This window comes from Plodia interpunctella, chromosome 17, assembly GCF_027563975.2.
Source record: "Plodia interpunctella isolate USDA-ARS_2022_Savannah chromosome 17, ilPloInte3.2, whole genome shotgun sequence".
Lineage (NCBI taxonomy): Eukaryota > Metazoa > Arthropoda > Insecta > Lepidoptera > Pyralidae > Plodia > Plodia interpunctella.
The window spans coordinates 3022514-3041081 of record NC_071310.1 but is presented as its reverse complement, the minus strand read 5'-3'; the positions used below and the strand labels follow the sequence as shown (position 1 = coordinate 3041081).

Sequence of the window (18568 nt, the reverse complement as noted above, 5' to 3'; positions counted from 1 at the left end):
TCAAATGTCAAGCATTGCAACAATGTTGCATTAGTGCAGCAATGTCGTTTTTGTCCTTTGGTTATACTTTATTTCCGTGATATATCTTAAATCAACCAACTTATCATAATTCTAATTTAATTGACAGCTTACCATATGAATATTTCAAACTTTGCGATAGATGAAATTAATATTTTTTTACAAGCTTTTATTTTGTTTCACCTGTCACTTTTTGACTGAGAACTTAGATCTAATTCCCAAAATCTTGCGATTGTATATATGCATTAAAATAAAAATAAAAATAGTGTTATGAAATACACAGAAACAAAAAAAAACTCGAACAGAGATTGCTTCACAGTGGTATAATCTGGATGAGGAAATTTAAATATTTATAAATGAGTTGGCGAACCTCAGACCTCTGCAAACCACAATTTATGAAATAATTCATATTTATTTGTACATTAAAAATAAATGTACAGTATACTATAAGTTTACATAATTTTAGCCTACATATCAACGAATAGTCGTGTAATAATACGCTGTCGTAAATATAGTGTACAGATCTAACGTCTGTATTATCTAGAGCTCTAAGCAAGTTGTATAATTAGATGGTATTTATCTTCCTCTCGCTTCGTTTATAATATTAATGATATTTCATACGACTCTTTTGTTTTTAGTCTATGCGAATGGGTGGATTGACAGTCCAAAAATAAGGCGGCAATCAGGTTTCAAATTGGTTGATTTAGTATTCCTGATTCAATTTTTTTTTAAATGTATCAAATATATACTTTTGTTAGTGATTTTTAAGTTAGTTATATGTTGTAATGTAGTTAGTTAATTATGTTTACTCAATGATTGTATCAGATATTGATATTGTTGAATGGTAGATGTTACGTACATAATGTAGTTTATAGTCTAAATTAATTTATAGTGATAGATTGTGAAAACGACGTTGTGTTAGTTTAATAACGCAGCGCGCGTGATAATTCGTAATAAATAAAAGTACGCACGTCAACTAGGTATAATAACTACATCAAATAATAGAAATTAAAACAGATGCTCGGTTTGATTAACTTTATCAAAGTATAGTATGTATAATACTCACAAAACATGGCGGTAAATTAACATAATATTGTCAACACTATTTCACCGTTCACGTCAAATGTGACATTTTGCTTATTCTGTGCTCATCGACGGCCATGTTCCATATTCTAATTTTGAAATTAATTCTACTATTTAAAATGTTATGATGAGCAAATTACAAACCTTCGCATGAATGACGTAGTTTTTTTTTTATTCAATACGACATTTCACACGGATTTAATGGAATTATTAAATATTCCAAATTCAGATATAACCAACTTGTTTCTGTCTGGTTGCTCTTTGCCGTGACGTCACGGCTCGTGCCGACACACACATACTCACGCTGCGCCCGCGCACTGTCAAGGTGCTTGCAACATTGTTGCAGTTTCTTGCTCCGTTAATTACGGCTATTTCTTGCATCGCCTTGCATCGTGCAATCGACGGCCTTTTTTGATGTTACTTGCATATACCTAACAATTTTACGCTTCATCGATGACATTCGAGTCGTAATGAGTCTGTTTGTGAGATGTATATTTAGATACCGTTTGGATTAAATTAATATAACTGTTGGATATCAATGTCATAAAAATGGGTTCGTTAGCTTTTTTTATGCAGTTTCCTTGATGATGTAACTTCTCTTAGAACTGTTTATTTTAGTTGTAATAAAAGCTGTTTGAGGTATATTAACTAAAACACTTACAGTATTCTATAAAAAAGAAATTTAACGATATCTAAACCATGTCTAAACTGAAATCTTAAAGTTTTGCTAAACAACACAAATCTTACTAATATTAAAGTTTGGTAGTTTGTATTTGAGTGCTGTGGGCGAAGTGCGGTTAACATTTCACTTCTCACCAACGAATCGATTCGAAATGAGACACAGCGAACCAATAACATTGCGCCATTGTGACGCAACGACAACCACACTGCAATGTCATTGGTACGCTGTGTCACACTTCGAATCGATTCGATGGTGGTGAAGTGAAAATGCAAAACCGCACTTCGCCTCCGGATATGGGTGAATGTTTGTTATGAAACACGCAAAATGGACGTATTTCGATGTAATTTGGTAAATGAGCAGAATATAATCTGGAATAAGCACATACAATTTTTTATTCCCAAACAGCGAAGCCCCCCAATTAAGTTAATGTATCATAAGTAATTAAAAATAAATGTGTTTTTAAAATATATTATACTAGCGGCCCTTTCCGACTTCGCTCGTGTAAAACCATAATAATTTATACAATTTACTACAATTTATGTGGCGAATTACTTTACAATTACTTTTTTTCACTTTCGTTGTGTCATCACTTTACTTTTTAATTAGTTCCTTTTAGAAAAACATATTATCTTTTAGTTTTACCCTAATGTTTATTGATAAAGATAGCTTATAGCATGAAGTCCGTCTTTTGGACCAATTCGTTATTTTATTTGGTAAATAAAGTTTGTCATATTTTTTAGGAATAATATATATTTTATATTTTAATTGATCCTTTGATTATCACTTATTTATATTTAACCGCGACTACAGCAGGATAGCAATTTTTAACGAGTCTGTGTATCTTTATGTCTGTCCGTGGCATCGTAGCAGCCAAGCGACTGAACTGATTTTGATCTAGTTTATTTTTAAGTAAAAAGAGAAATTAACATTTTTAACCTGTAAGTATGTAAATTAATTATTAAATGACATCCCATCTCGGGTTGTATAAGTATAAATTAAACAGGAAGAAGTACCAGCTCATCACGAGATCACATGAGCGTATAAATGTCGATATTAGCTGTAACAATAATTTCTCCCCTAACAAAGCGTACCATTTTATAAACGTTTGTTATTTTGTTCTGTTATTCTCGAGTCTAGTCGTAATGGGTATTCAATTATTTTTATATAATACTGTTGAACGATATTGAATATTGGTCGCAGACAAAAAAGTCCTTCCTCGCAGGGCAATCGCTGACAATTCATTGGTATAGAGATCGTCGTGTTTTGGTCGCCACTTCCTTGATTAACTTTGCCATAGCGGTATACTGTTTTGCTAACTTTCTTCTACAATACTTGTCATAATTAGGACCGTATATTTAACAACATAACTAGAAGATATGCCTTTGCCAGCCAGTGCACCAATTCAAATAGCTCTTCACTAGCAACAATTTTTTTTACAGGTGCTATGTGTTCCTCATAGTGCACCTAGATTTATGTAGTAATGGCGTCTATTTGAAAAGCATTGCAAAATCTCATTTTAAACTAATTCAACTAAGAAATTCCCAGATCACAACAAATCAAAGCAATACATAAGCTATGTGAGCTCAGTTAAGCTAAATTAAAATCGCGTCGGGTTCCGCGTTTTATTTAACTCGCTGATGATAATCCGGTTTGCTAATGGCGCAGGAGTGTACTCGCCAACGCTTGACCTTTGAAGATCTGGCTCGGAGCCAATTCGACATAGTAGTCGTTGCTCGTTACAATTTGACAGACATAGTCTAATCCAATTTGAGATAATACGTACCGTTTCGACTTCTTATTTATTTTCTTGCTAATATCATAAATACTATGGCATCTGAGAGTGGTGTACTTAGATCGTGGCATTTCGCTTTTTATTTGTTTTGTAACGAATACTCTAAACTTATATATTATTTTTTTTAATAACTGGATCTGGCTAATATTTAGACGTCTGTCTAAACTGTGGTCGTCCCTTTACCGATAGGTACTGTCTTCTGTGTACTTACGTTAGCATTTCGAAAAGTATGTAGGTACTTATTTCTTTCCATATGTAATTTAGTACAGCTAATTTCCGTCGCTACCGGCATCGCCGGCCGCGGCATGTTCTTACAGATCCAGACGACCCCATTACGGTTGCTAATCCCCCTTCCGAAAACTCACGAGGTAATCGCGGGGCCCAGGGTATTTTGAATAGCAGAAACCTCGGTACCGCCCGACGGCACCAGGACGCTTCTCTCAATAGGCACCTTGAGCAGGCACCGCTCTGGCCATTTTTCGAGTAACGCCCAAAACCGAGGTTCGTTCCCACCTGGGAGCCCTTTGAGCTGTTACTGTTTCGGCTGTATGGTCCTTGCGACTGTCGCCATATTTCCCCCCGGTTAAGCAGTAAAGGTCGACGTAGCGACCAACTGCAAGAAGGCTTCGATAAAAAAAAATGTAATTTTTACAAATTCTTTTATTTTTATTTACAATACATTCGGAATCAGACATTAGACCATCATTAGACATACAATCAATCACCAATCAAATGGACACATATTTCTTTCTTCCTTCTTTCTTTAGATTGTCCATTCATTATTCGCTCAACATAAAACTTTTCTATATATGACAAACAAAGCACGGCTCAAACTTGGAGTTAAAAGTTAAAATTTGTTGTGTTGTTTCCTCGAGAATTTCGAGGGAGAACTAAAAGAGGACTTCCCAAAATTCTCACAAGAACGAGAAATTAAGCATTTTAAACGCATACCATGCAGGATATACAAAAGCTACTTCATATAAATCGCTCGAGCGGACTAAAATGCTGATTTATATGCCTGACGATTCAATCCAGTTAATCGACCTCTAACAATGTGTCGAATCTCTTAAATCAATGGGATTTATATATAGGTAGCTGAATGCCGCTGGCTAGACTCCAACCATCTTCCTTTTCTTCCTCTCTATAGTCAATAGTAGTAAATTACAGAGCAATTGTACTATTGATCCTAACAATAAATTTAGAACGATACCGCGAAATCGACTATAAAAAAAATAACAACACTGAACGGCCCACACAGGACTAAGGGTATGTCGTGGGGTCAATGGAGACATACACAGATACGGGCACAAGATAACCAGAACCACAGAATTCGTGAAAATAAGTTTGATTATTTAGGAAAAATATTTCATATTTCTTGAGCGTTGTCTAACGGTTGCTTTACAGCAGTAGTCGTTAATGCCACTAGGTTTAGTCACATAGTGGTTTGTCGATATAAATCAAGAACATTTGAACGGAACATTTGTGCCTGTGAAGTTCTAATTTAAATTTTTGTGTCACAATTTTGAAACCGCCAATCCAGACAGCTATTGCAAAAATCAGTTTCTTTCATTTGAGCGTTTTTTGGGCTGTTTCTTGCAGCCATAGAGCCTCTGAGCCCAGGGTCCACTTTCCTACTTTTTCTAATTTTAAGCATCCTTGGTTGTTAGTCCTTTAGCGCGCATTGTCCAAAAACAAAATCTGAGTAGTTCAGCTAGCGTGCTACACAGTCTTAAGGAAACCTTTATGTTTTCCTTCGATAAAATCAATATTACTGACCGGAATTATTTACCGTACCGTAAAAACTGCCTTGGAAAAATATTTATATTTCCGCAAGATTCGAGTGTCGCGTTGCCATAACAATCTGTCAAGGGTCGACATCCTTAGTCGTCTCTTACGACTTCCACGCGACATCAAGATAAATTGATGCTACCAATAAGTGATATTGCCTTCAATTACTTGTATATTATTCAAAGAGTTACTATTTATAAATTTGAATATTCACGTTTATTACTCGCGCACAACAAAAGATACAATTATATCATTCAATGGATTAATGATAATCTACTTTCTGTTTTATCAGTAGAGTATAATGATTGACAGACGGACGACAGACAAACTTTGTATGTGACACAGATATCAGCATGAATGCATACACGGTGTTACATATTAATTAATATCTTGCATCTTATTACAAAGAGATCAGTCATTCTACAATATAAGAGTACGTTGACATTGATAACTCATAATGTAGCTCACAAATGTGTGATTGTTCGTTAATAACTCAGTTTTTGTTCTTTTAGTTTAATATAAATAACTGCAGGGACATGTTTTTACCCGTTGCTATGTTATTATTCTTCCCGTGGGAACTTTGTCAATCTTTTTTTCGTTATCTTTCGTATTTCCAAGAATATTTTACATTATAATATACATAAGAATATTGTAATATACATAAGTATATTACAATATTCAAACTTTTAAACTAGGCAATATTTTCTTAAGTTTTACGCGTATAAGTAGACATTAAGTGTCCTGCTAAGGGACAATATGCCCTAATGACATATAATAGTTATGTGATAGTACTAATTTTAGATTATACGTAGGTACACAGCACATCAAATTACAATGCATGAACCTCTATCGCGCAGTAATAGCGGCGAGTTTGCAATGTGTTTGGGCAGGTTGATGTGCTGTTGACTGTACAAGTCATTGACAAATTTTCAGAGGACAATTCTCTTGTTTGACAGAATAGGACCATTCCACATTTATACTCCTGTGAATTTCTTAAAACGTTACACAAAGCCTTATAAACTGTTATCAAGAATAGTATTCCCAGAGGGGACTCACGTCAAGCAGAGCGGCAAGTTGTAATATTACAGCTGAATCTATTTGTAGCTTATACCCTGTCGGGTTTCGCGGCATCACAGCCCCTAAAATCGAGAACACTTAAAGCTGAGATAGAGAGAGACACAAAACCCAGGTCTTTTAAATGAACAGACCAGCAACTACCACGGCCTTAGCACGGTAACACACTTTCTTGAGATCAAAATAAAATTTAAATGGAATTGTTATACGTGTCAATTCCCGCTCAATTCCAGAATTTTTTCATCTCATTATTATTTTCAAAAGAAAGTTGTTTACACCGAGACATTGCAGTAAGGAACCCACTAGGAAACATTTCAACCGCCATTTTCCATATCGTAATATTTTCCAGCATATTTTAAACTGATTTATTGTAAACATTAAAGTTTATGACCTCACAGCCACGTTATAAAAAACGTTCAAAGTTATTACTTTATCGCGAGAAAATATGACTTGATTTTAGTTAATACTAGCGGTCCGTCCCGGCTTCGCTCGGGTAAAAACATAATAAATTATACCCCTAAACCTTCCTCGGGAATCACTCTATCTATTGGTAAAAACCGCACGTAAATCCGTGCAGAAGTTTTTGAGCGAATAGAGAGACAAACGCGGTAGAGGACTTTGTTTTATAATATGTAAGGATAAAAAATATCTCATCTTGTGACTTCCTGCTTTCATATTAAATGTGTTATTGCTAAGACTGGTGTCAGAATTTATTTATGTCGCCTTAAAGCATTTGACATGACTTTCACTACTACCAACCGACATCACAGTGATTATTGATATTTTCCTTCATCGGAAGCAATTGGTGGTATATGAAAACTACTGCTATCAGAGACATCTTAATACAATCATGTCCGTGCAGTAAACCGTTGAGGAGTTTCCACGTCTCGAGCCGTTCATCGGGTCATGCTTATCATAATAATGCATTGTCATCCAAACTAAACGTGTGTGTGTATCAGTGCAATCGGGTGAAGTTATCTGCTTCAAACTTGAGTTACAGGATTCCCGAGACATAGTGTCACATAAATATTAGCTTGTAACATTAAGTACCTATGTGCATTGTTAATATACAGGGTTACTGGTATCTAACGCATAACCTTCCAAATGTGCGATACATAGAGACTAACATCTTTTTTTCTACGAGTTTTGTCATATAAATAAAAAAAAAACATTTCTTTTAGTTTTAATATCGTTTCTATAAAATGTTAACTCTATATTCGATTCCGCAACATAATGCTACTGTACTGTCTCGTGTTCATGTTGCTTGGCTATTGCATAGAGTTAAGATGTGTAGAAATGCGAATTAGATTGTTTTTTTATATGAAAAAAAAAATGACGAATCACGAAAAGTCGTATAATAAAAGTTGCTTGTTTTGATGTACCCAAGTAGTCTTTAGGACATTTTGCGTTTGATTGTTTAACCAGTCATCCTGTACAATGGGAATGAATGAACTGGCAACTGATAAAGGTTATCATCTACTACTCGTATATCTTTAGCACAATCCCTCATGACACGGAATATTACATACGTCCTATCCTGAACAAACAATGTATAAATACAATTGTAGGTATTTATGATTATAGGAGAATGCTAAGTGCTATAAACACGATTTCAATCAAGTTCACATTTTATGATCCAACACGTGTTAAAATTGTCTTGTCAAATTAAACTTTTGTACAGCCAACTACAAGTCGCACTACTTGTGAACTTTTATGGGATGGTAAAAGAGTCCTATTTGCAGTGAGTGGCTAGGTTGTTGTGCTGACCGTACTCTGTGATATTAATAAATAAAATAAATATATTAGGACGAATTACACAGATTGAACTAGGCCCAAAGTAAGTTCTAGACTTTTGTGTTTTAGGGATACTAACTCAACGATACTATATTTTAAAACATATACTTATATAGATAAATATCCAAGACCCGGGCCAATCAGAAAAAGATCATTTTCCATCATGACCCGACCGGGGATCGAATCCGGACCTCTCGGTTCAGAGGCAAGCACTTTACCACTGCGCCACCGAGGTCGTCGATATTGGCTAAATAAATGTTATAATTTGCACACCTGACCATATATATATCACACTCACAGTTATGTGAGTGTGACCTTTTTGTGGCCGTATGCCTGCATCCATACTAAAACCATACATATTATAAATGCTAAAGTCTGTCTGTCTGTTCCGTTTTTATGGCTAAACTGGTTGACCGATTTCGATGAAATTTGGTATGCATGTCGCAGCCAACTGGTTAAAATATATATTTAGTATGTAATTTGAAAGAGTAGGAAAACTTTTTGTATTTTCTTGGGAGATTATTCTTGGATTAAGTTTAAGATGTGACCAAAAGTTTGATGAATAAGTAACATGCATATAGTTTAAGAATCGCGTTCAAAAATAGGGTATTTAATTTTCTAAAATGACTATAGAGGGCGTGAAATTTTGTATGATTGTTGTAATGATAGTATTTGAGAAAGTAATCGGGTATTTGCTCAGATAAGCCAGAAATTCTCTCATCTCTTCATCATGTTCCCTTGTGTTCGGAGCCGTGAAGCCGTTAAGCCGAGGTCACTGTAAAAAAAAACGAAACATTTTTTTCAGACTCCGCTGTGATTTTACACCCAGCCGCTTGCCTGACGCCATCGCCGCCCTCCTTGGGAATGCTATTGTTGCCTATCAGCTTCCGAGGCTGTGTGTCCCTTAGTCGCCTCATACGACCTCCACGGAAGGATATGGAATGACTGACTCTAATCCCGAGTTCATGTTCCTGAAATTTGTACTGAAAATGACAGTATTTTGTCCGTTGATATTAGCCATGGTCGATCGTGTTCGTTAAGTTACCAAGTATTGCATGCAATAATCATGGTTTGGTAATTTCCTAGCAAATCAGCAATATTTTTTATTATGATATGAAGACACCTATCCTTTTTTACGCAAATATGATTAGTGTCGACCGCTGAATACAGCTTGCGCCTCAGAATAATTGCCATATGCGATATGCGATGCCCATTTGATCCCCAGGTTAGAATTGTTTACAATTTATATAATATTTTATTTATTTATATATAATATTAGATAGTCACGTCGTGTGAGCCCTAGAATAGGACCTATCCAATTCCTCTCGTTAATGTCGTACGTGGCGACGCTTTAGCAACGGATAACTAACAATAACATTCCCAAAAAGGGTTGACATCACACAGGCTGCTGGTAACAGCGAGTCATCGAAATTATTAGGTTATTTTTTTACGTTAATCATGAGCTTACTACCTAACTGCCTCTAATGTGAGAACACGCGAGGATGTGAAAAATGAATCCTACATGCGCAGCGGCAATTTATAATTAATCTGTACAATAATTTACAGGTTTGAAACTTCAATCACTGTATAATTACCACTGCCACCAACATGAGAAACAAAACCAATAAATTTTCGAATTGAGCCATCGGACAGTGACAAGGCGCAAACGCGGCGCGACGATTGGACACAAAAAAGAGCTAACTGAGACACAGTGATTTGTATTGATGATAACAATAAAACAGAATAGTGCTATCCGTACCTAACATATTCTGTCTCAAGACAACTCTTTTATCTTGACCTCTCTCTGCTACTGTAATTAAACACTGTTACCTGTCTCAACGCAAACTGGTTTAGCCAATCCATATCTAACTATAAATACCCGGCCACGTGGTACGCATGTATCCAAACAGAATATGACTTGGCAATGTTGACCATTGATATTACACGCGCTCGAATTGCTCATCATAGAATACAGGTCATAATTGACCCTACCAAATTATTGAATTCCAATCTTGTTACAATGTATTAAGATCGTGTTTTGATCGTAAATAAAGCATTGGCGTGTGTGCGTGCGTACGATTACATTACCGATTTAAATACGCTTCACGGTGACATTGTTGCACTTGTTGAAGTTGGATATTTCATTTTATAGTGTATCGCTTCCTTATTTTGATAATAAAATGTCTAAATTATTTATATTTCGATATATTCTGAGAATAGACATTGAAGTCTGTTGGCATATGCTTATTTGAATATTGTAATTTGTAACATCTTGTGGCATATTTTAATGCAGTATTATTAATGATTATCAGATTGTATCAAAGAATTTATATAAATAAAATAGTTTTCTGATTACAAAATGTATGTAGCCCAATCTATTAATTTTCTCTCAAATAAGCACTTTCCCGATTTCTTCCCATAGCTCGGTGTCTCGGAGCCCAAAGTCCGCTTTCCTTGGCGCGCTATCATCCTTGACATCACGCCAGCACTTCTTGGGTACCTATGTCCTTCAGCCAGGATCAGGCCGGCATAGCAAGATATTTATTCCTAATTTGCTGGTAGACGTTGTTTCTTGTTCTCATTTCAAGTTCTACCAATATTATAAATGTGAAAGTTTTATAATTGTGAGAGGATATTATATGTGAATGTGTGTGTGTGTGTTTGTAATATATAAATAAATATAACCTGGAATAACACATAGGGTAACACATAGGTTGTTATCCCGGAATTCCCACGGGAGCGAAGCCCCGGGGCGCAGCTAGTTAACTATAATAAGGCTAGGTGCTGTGCCTGGGGAACCGCACGGCGCTCCCAATTTAGATTAGATTATTTACATTTTTCCACGTATTAATTAACTATTTCCAAGCAATAACGATCAATATTACATACACAGACTTAAATTTAAATTGGAATACATATTTATTTTTCGCAGTATCATGTAATATGTCATGTAGGTACTATTTGTTTTATATAACGTTTACTAAGGACATAAGTGGACGGATGCTGGCTGGCATTAAACACGATTAGTCCCTGTCTATCCGTCTGTTAGGGCATTATCATGAACGTGATCTGCGAAATTGATAATTTATTTTTAAATCCCGGTTTACATAAGATACAGATATTGCAAGTTGTCTTTGTTGTCTTTTATTAATAGTTTCTCATATTGCCACTTGATTTCTTACGTTGTGCGGTCAAACTTACACCAAGTTACCATTCGTGATCTCTATGCGGCGGTAATAGAGACGAATTTACAATTAATTTGGGCAGTTTCATGTGCTGTTGACTGCACAAACAACCGTGTAACTGTACTACAATTACAATGATATATTCCTAAGCGACAATTACGTTGCATAATGCTATGTGCAGTGATTATAATTGACCTTGCATCTAATAATTGTCGTAGAAATTAACTCGATCGCGGACACGTGTAAGAGTGAAAGAGATAGCTTGATAAATCATGTCAATGGTACTTCTGACACTATTTTCGGAATATTACGTCTCAGCAGTTGTAGTACCCAAATGCTAGTATTTTGTAGCTTTTTAACGTGCCTGTAAATGTCTAATCTTCTAAACAAGGCTTTGACTTTGACTAGATGAAATTTATTTACAAAATAAAATCGAATAGGTACTATTTAAATGATACATTTTCGAGCAGTAATACCTACTACGCGTACAAAGCATGCGATCGTAGGTATCTCAAATGTGTCTCAATGTAAACTGTGCAAAAAGCATTTCAGTTGAAATACCATTGTGAGACTACGTTTACATAATAGCGACAGCAGGTGTGAATTTATTTTAGTCTAGATATTAGTTAATCATGATTTAATAGGCATACGTCCACATTGAGACAAAACGAAGTGTGCGTAGCGACATACCTAGGTACGACACGAAAATATTATTATAGATACTAGATGTTGCTCGGGGCTTCGCTCCCGTGGGAATTTTGAGATAAAAAATAGCCTATAGCAATCTTGGATAATGTACCTTTCTAATGATCAGAGTTTTTGAAATCGGTTCGGTAGTTTCGGAGATTACCTACCCGCCTCAAACATACAAATTCACAAACTCACAAACGATTACCTCTTTATAATAATAGTATAGATAATCGCGGAAAAGTTCGCCGAACTTTGACGGATTCGACATACATTGCTGGTTTTTCATTGCGGTATATAAAGGCACTCATACAAACTTCGCAATGTTCATGCATTCGCGTCGGCGTGTGTCAACAGCACATCAAGTTACCCTGCATGAACCTCTATGGCGCGGTAATATCGGCGACTTTGCAATGAATTTGGTTAGGTTGATGTGCTGTTGACTGTATTTTATTTAAATGAGGACGCGGGATAGGAAGCACTATATATGTAAGTATTTTATGAAATATTGAATATAGGACGGACATAAATAACAAAAAAAAATGAATGCAATACTGCGTTTTGTTTGTGCACTAGCGTTAAAACTAGTGATGTTGATCATTTAGTGATTGCTATCGATAGTACAATGGTCTTCGACTGATAGTTCCGCCATAATTTGCAATAGTATCGCTACTATGACATTGAAAATCATTACATCGATACTCCTGGTTTTCGATGCCATCTATCGATAGTTGAATAATCGATATTAGAATTAGTGATGCCGAAATATCGATAGTACGGCATAACCGGTATAAGTATAATAACTGTGTTTCTACATATTAGTGGGAAGATAATTTTACGATACATTTGGCATTATTAAGGACTTGGTAAGTGCATTATAAATAAATAATATCTGTCACGTGCTTGCGAATACAAACTTCATTACACTTCTACTTTGAGGTTTCAATGAAATAATAATATATGTTATACATTAGTTAAATGTTGATTTGGCTTGCGAGTTTTGTCACATCCACTAAAACTCTCCTATTATTTTGACAAAATCAAATTTAATTTATATTCTGGCATGGATTGCTGTACTCTATCTCAATGAGAGAAACTTTTTTGAGTGTCGTGTGTACTTCATATTCAAATATAATTATGCAAGTTCAAGTATTATAATTTAAAAAAAATTACGTTGCGGTGTGGTTGTCATTGCGTCAAAATGGCACAATGTTATTGCTTCGCTGCGTCTCACTTCGTAACGATTTGATGGTAAGAAGTGAAATGCAAATCCACACTTTGCCCACCGAACTTAGTCCTTTAGTCCTTAGACCTCATTAGTTGGTAATAATGTACGTGCTTCGATTCGATAAGAAAAATATAGTGTGGTCAATTACATTGAAACTTGCAAAATGTTTTTTATGAAGTACACGATTTATGAGTTATTATTAAGACATATTTAATTAACTTCCTCAGCCCACTGGGTGGTCTACCAATGGCGGCTGTACGAGCGGTCGCTGTGTTCTCTACTTCAAGCGCGGAAGGACTACAGCATGAGTTGTTGCTCCCCGCAGTTCGTCATCGCGCCGGAGTACGCACCGCTCCAACCTCTACCACTCACGATGCAGCGGCCGTCGCCGCCGCCCGCGCACTTGTAGCGGTGCGCGTCCGCGTCGCGACAGGTACGCGATTTTCTACTTTATATGTATGAATGTAGGTTCCTTATTCGCATGTCATATTTGGCGTGAGCTCTAATGTCATTTTCTATTATATGTTATGACATAACAAGTTTGGAGTTTACTTTGGGGCTACTCGATTAGTGGGATTTGTCTCGAATCGTCCCTAATCTATATGTGAGAAAATAGAGATTTTATTAAAAATCATCATTTTCACCAACTAAATCTCTACCTCTCATGATATATAGATAGGTATATGGTCTTGTAAAACAGGTAACGTAACTAAGCACATGTCACTTTATAACAAGATTTCTCGGAAGTTTAGGCACGATCAATGTTCAAAGCCCCACGTGGGGCAATACAGTGGCGACCCGCGCTTAAACTGTCAATGGAACATGTTGATTATGAATTACCTCAGACCATGCTATATTAATTTCGTGTTACTTTCAAAGTGTGACGAGAGTTAATGTATGGCAGGGTCGCCATGTGATGTACCAATATCAGGTTTCGTCAATGCTGTGCGGCGACGCTAATAAAATAACAACTATAATTTAAATCCATATATCTTTTCTGGAGAGCTAACCTTATGTATAATGGTTAAGCTGTAGTACCTAATCGTCAAGTATAGTAGTAATTAGAACTGAGTTATTTTCTATACATTCTTCAAATATTTATCGTGTGATGTCAATAGCTACTATTAAATTAATAGTAACAGAAATGCCAGAACATAGTTGCTATCCATATAATATACAATGCGCATACACAATGAACACAAGCACTTTTCATCGCACACCACAACATTATTCGTCTGATCTCCCTTCAGTGACACCTGTCTATCTTGACGTTTATTCGCACGGATACGCGCCCTTGTTTACTCGTGCTGCCGCAGATGATGTGGTGGCGCTAGTGTCGCAATGTTGCCAGCGCGCAATTATTTAATACTACATACCTTTGACACTCTGCAGAGTACCTAATTACTTGTAGATACCTTGATAATGTACTTATTACATACTGGTATTTAGAATTGACGAGACGGTTACTACAATTAAGTTATACTGGTGCTACAGTTTCTTATAGTAGGACCTAAAAAAACAAATCATGTGTGTAATGATGAAGAATATATATACACATTGTTGTATGAAAAGTGCCTGTGAATGTCTAATTTCTAAAGAAATGCTTTGATTTTGCATAAAAACATCGTGTTTATAAAGTTATTTGACTTTATTTAGCTCGACATATGTACAAAATAATATATAAGACCTACCTATTGAGTAAGTCATAATAATAATACAACATGCAATTTTCCCACGCAATATTCACATATAAGTCTGGATATATTTAGAACTTTCTTTTATATCATGTTCGTAAAAACTGCATATTTTGATATGGACGGGAAAGGGCTTTGTCTTTTACGCGTGCGATGTCCCTTGCACCCACGAATAAATTAAACTACTGTATTTGTTTCAGTACGTACTTTTCTGAAAATGCATAGCCCATTCTTTAGGTATGCATCAAAGAGTTTCCGAGTCCTGGTTCTCCTGATCCATACGCTCGCATCACTTCCACAGAGTAATAAAACTACCGGCGCAATATATAGCTATCTCCTATTTTCACGCTCGTAAACCCGCGCTAGAAAGGGATAGAACATTTTTATAGCACCCAACGCTTTTCGCAACAAAAACTTTTATTACTGGCCACTCGTAAATTACGTAGTCTTGCCGTCTAGCTTGGGAAAAAACAAATACTTCTGCGTGTTAATTGGTAGACGGTGTACATAATTACAGCGTAAAAATTATATAAAATTGGAACAATTATGATGTTACTACAGAACTAATTACTTGGTATTTAGCTAGAATAAAAATATAACAAAACTCAATCATTTAACTAAGGTTTAAAAATGGCGGGTCTTCTATTTACTACACAAATTATTTTAAGAGAGAGAGATATAAAGAACGGGTTCCATAACATTATCTACAAAAAATGGAAAAAACATCACGTTTGTTGTATGGCAGCCCACTAAGATATTAATTTTATTCTGTTATTTATTGTGTTGTTATAGCGCGAACACAAATATGCACATCAGCTGTAAAAATTCAACTGTCTAACTAAAATAGGTTTTGGGATACAGATTGATGACATACGGACAAACAGAGCCTTAGTAATAGGCTCTCATTTTACCCTTTGGGTACCATTAAATAATAATAAGTAGAATTTTCATTACAACTTTTTATGTGATTTTTATTAGACTTACTTATGGAGATATGTACCATTCCTTGATAAACAAAACAAACATAAGTAAATGTGATCGACTTAGCTCTCTTAACCAGTGACCTACCACAAGTTGACATCCATTTGAAAACAGGAACGAGACGACGGCGAGCGGCGGTCGTAAAAATGTTTCTTGACTCGACTGGAGTGACGCTCTTGTTCAGACAGTATCGATAGCCGAAATCAAATGATTTAAAACGACCACAGGTAAAAGTCAAGTGAAGTGAACTTTATCTGTGGCTGTTATGTCATTATTATCTGAGACCGCCACTGTCATTATATTTTGCCTGTACATGCAATCGCAGCAAATAAAAAACAAAACGTTAGTTTATAACTTTTTACAAAAAATCTAAAATTGTGTAATTAAAGAGGAAAAATCTAAATGATGATGTATATAACATAATAATTTGTTAACCATTTGTGTTCAAATATAAAATCCAAAAACAAATTAGAAAAAAAGTATTTACCGTAATAGTGTAGACCTAGGTTCTTAAGAAGCGGTGGTGGTGTAATGGTTAAGACGCCCGCTTCTGGATCGAAAGGTCCCAGGTTCGAATCCTACTTGTGCCACATGAGTTTGTATACCAATCTGACTCATGTATAGTACTTTTCATCGACCACCACTTGCTTCTGGTGAAAGAAAACATCGCGAGGAAACCTGCACACTGGTTGATTATTAACTTGTGTGTGAAATGGAGAAGGCAATGGCAAACCACTCCATTACTAATGCCAAGAAAGTTGTTATGTGTGTTTAATTCCACGTAATGACTACGACCCTCAGCCATGAGAAGAAGAAGATTCTTAAGTAATAATTCTAAGGCAAACTTCCGTAAATAAATAGGAGAATGTAATCACTAAAACAACATTTTAGTTCGAGTTTTATCATGACGTAATTTATTTTTGGAAATTTGATGCCTATATTTAATTGTGTCTTAATAAAATTATTCAGTTTTCTGTCTCTCCTGAAAAGTTGCAAAAAATTACTTGCATGATATTAGAACTTGAACGTCGAAAATACATTTATACTTTCCTAGTTTTATAACATAATCTGAAAAAAACGGAAATAATCTTATCGACAATCCCTAGCCCAGGTCTTTCCATCCTTCTCTTGTAATCTTCAAGTTCATCCATGTATGACGCAGCGTATTTTGTGGACATTTAAAAAAATCTTATCGACAACAAAGAAACATGCTCGGCTCGTCACTACGAGACGCGACGTCTCGCCCGTCGCAGGGTTATAAAACTTTTCGCGCGTAAACGTCACTTTGAGTCCGTCAAGCAGCTGCAGCGCTAGCGCTCCTTTGTATGAAGCCATGTCTAATAACAATATTGATTTATCGCTGAGTTGACACGAGTCCTAAAAAAATCTTTGACATGCTACTGTTTTGCGCTGCCGGGTCGTTACGTTGGCAAAAATACTATGTGTGGAAATGGTGTGGAATAATTAAAAAAATCGGACTATGTAAGTAAATACATTTGTCGTAATTGCGTTGATGATGGAGCCGGAAATTGCTATTATAATTTGATTACAAGTATTATATTAGTCAATTATATTAATTTGATTACAAGTTGTACATATGGGCTCAGGTTTTAACAGTAAATTATAAAGGAATGACATATGCATAATAAAATGTTTTCAATTTTTTGTCTCTTTTTATTACGTATTTTTTTAGGGAGTCTTTTACACGTGTCATTTGAAAACGTGAATAAAACTACCTATTCACAATGTAATTGGCCAAACAAATAGCATTTTATCACAGACAAAGACACAAAAGCGTACAATTATTACCAATATATTTTGATCTCTTGCATAGAACTAGATCCCTATAAAATCTAGCCAGACATTCATCCCGTCGTCTTCCATCGTAAAACGTACCTAAAATAAGCCATAAAATATTGTCTGAGTATTTAAATTTATCTTTAGTACTGCAGGTTAAATGGAACTCCAGAATGGTCTTTGTCATTTTAATACTTTGGCTGTATGAGATTAGATGTCCTAGTCATAAGATACTATAGTCTCAATTTCTAAAGTCGGTTAATATAAACCGACCGAGTGCGGATCTAATTTGATGACTCCGAGATAATGCTGGAAGACGAATGTCAACATCGATTTTTATTCACTTACTTACTAAATTCATCGTAGGAAAGGATTATGTCTCTCTCTCTCGCATCTAAACATCTTCCGGGTTCCTTCCGCCACCGTGGAGCGTCAAGCCCAGGATCAGCTTTCTTATTTTTTCTCCTACACGTTCGTCGGCATCTTGGGTCAATCGCAAGTTCTGCTCCATTAAGAAATTCCAGTGAAAGTTTGTATTACACTCACGGGGGCGAAGCCGCGGGCAAAAATAAAGATAATTTCAATGGCCACACAGCGCCGGATCTTACGCCTAGGAGTTAAAAAAGTAATTATGTCATAACAATTCGTTATTATTCAATACAATTGGTATCGTTAAATGTGACAAAACATCAAAACATCATAAGTGATAAAACATCATTAAACAGGCCAAAGTAGTGAGCAATTTGTATATTACCATATAGGTTT

At 35.7% G+C, this 18568-nt stretch overlaps 1 protein-coding gene across 2 annotated transcripts in view; it reads left to right on the top strand.

Annotated features, from left to right (window-relative positions):
• The window catches only part of LOC128677080 (protein doublesex-like), a 135917-nt gene that overhangs the window by 84711 nt on the left and 32638 nt on the right, over positions 1 to 18568 (top strand). Inside the window, exon 5 of one of the 2 annotated variants that reach the window (XR_008405497.1) lies at positions 13559 to 13695. Coding sequence is in view for 1 of the 2 variants with exons in the window: in XM_053757673.1 (XP_053613648.1) it covers positions 13559 to 13740 (182 nt within the window). In the remaining variant the exon portion in view is untranslated. Of the gene's footprint in view, positions 1 to 13558; positions 13765 to 18568 lie in introns of those variants that run through there. The other variant, XM_053757673.1, reaches the window with a different exon arrangement.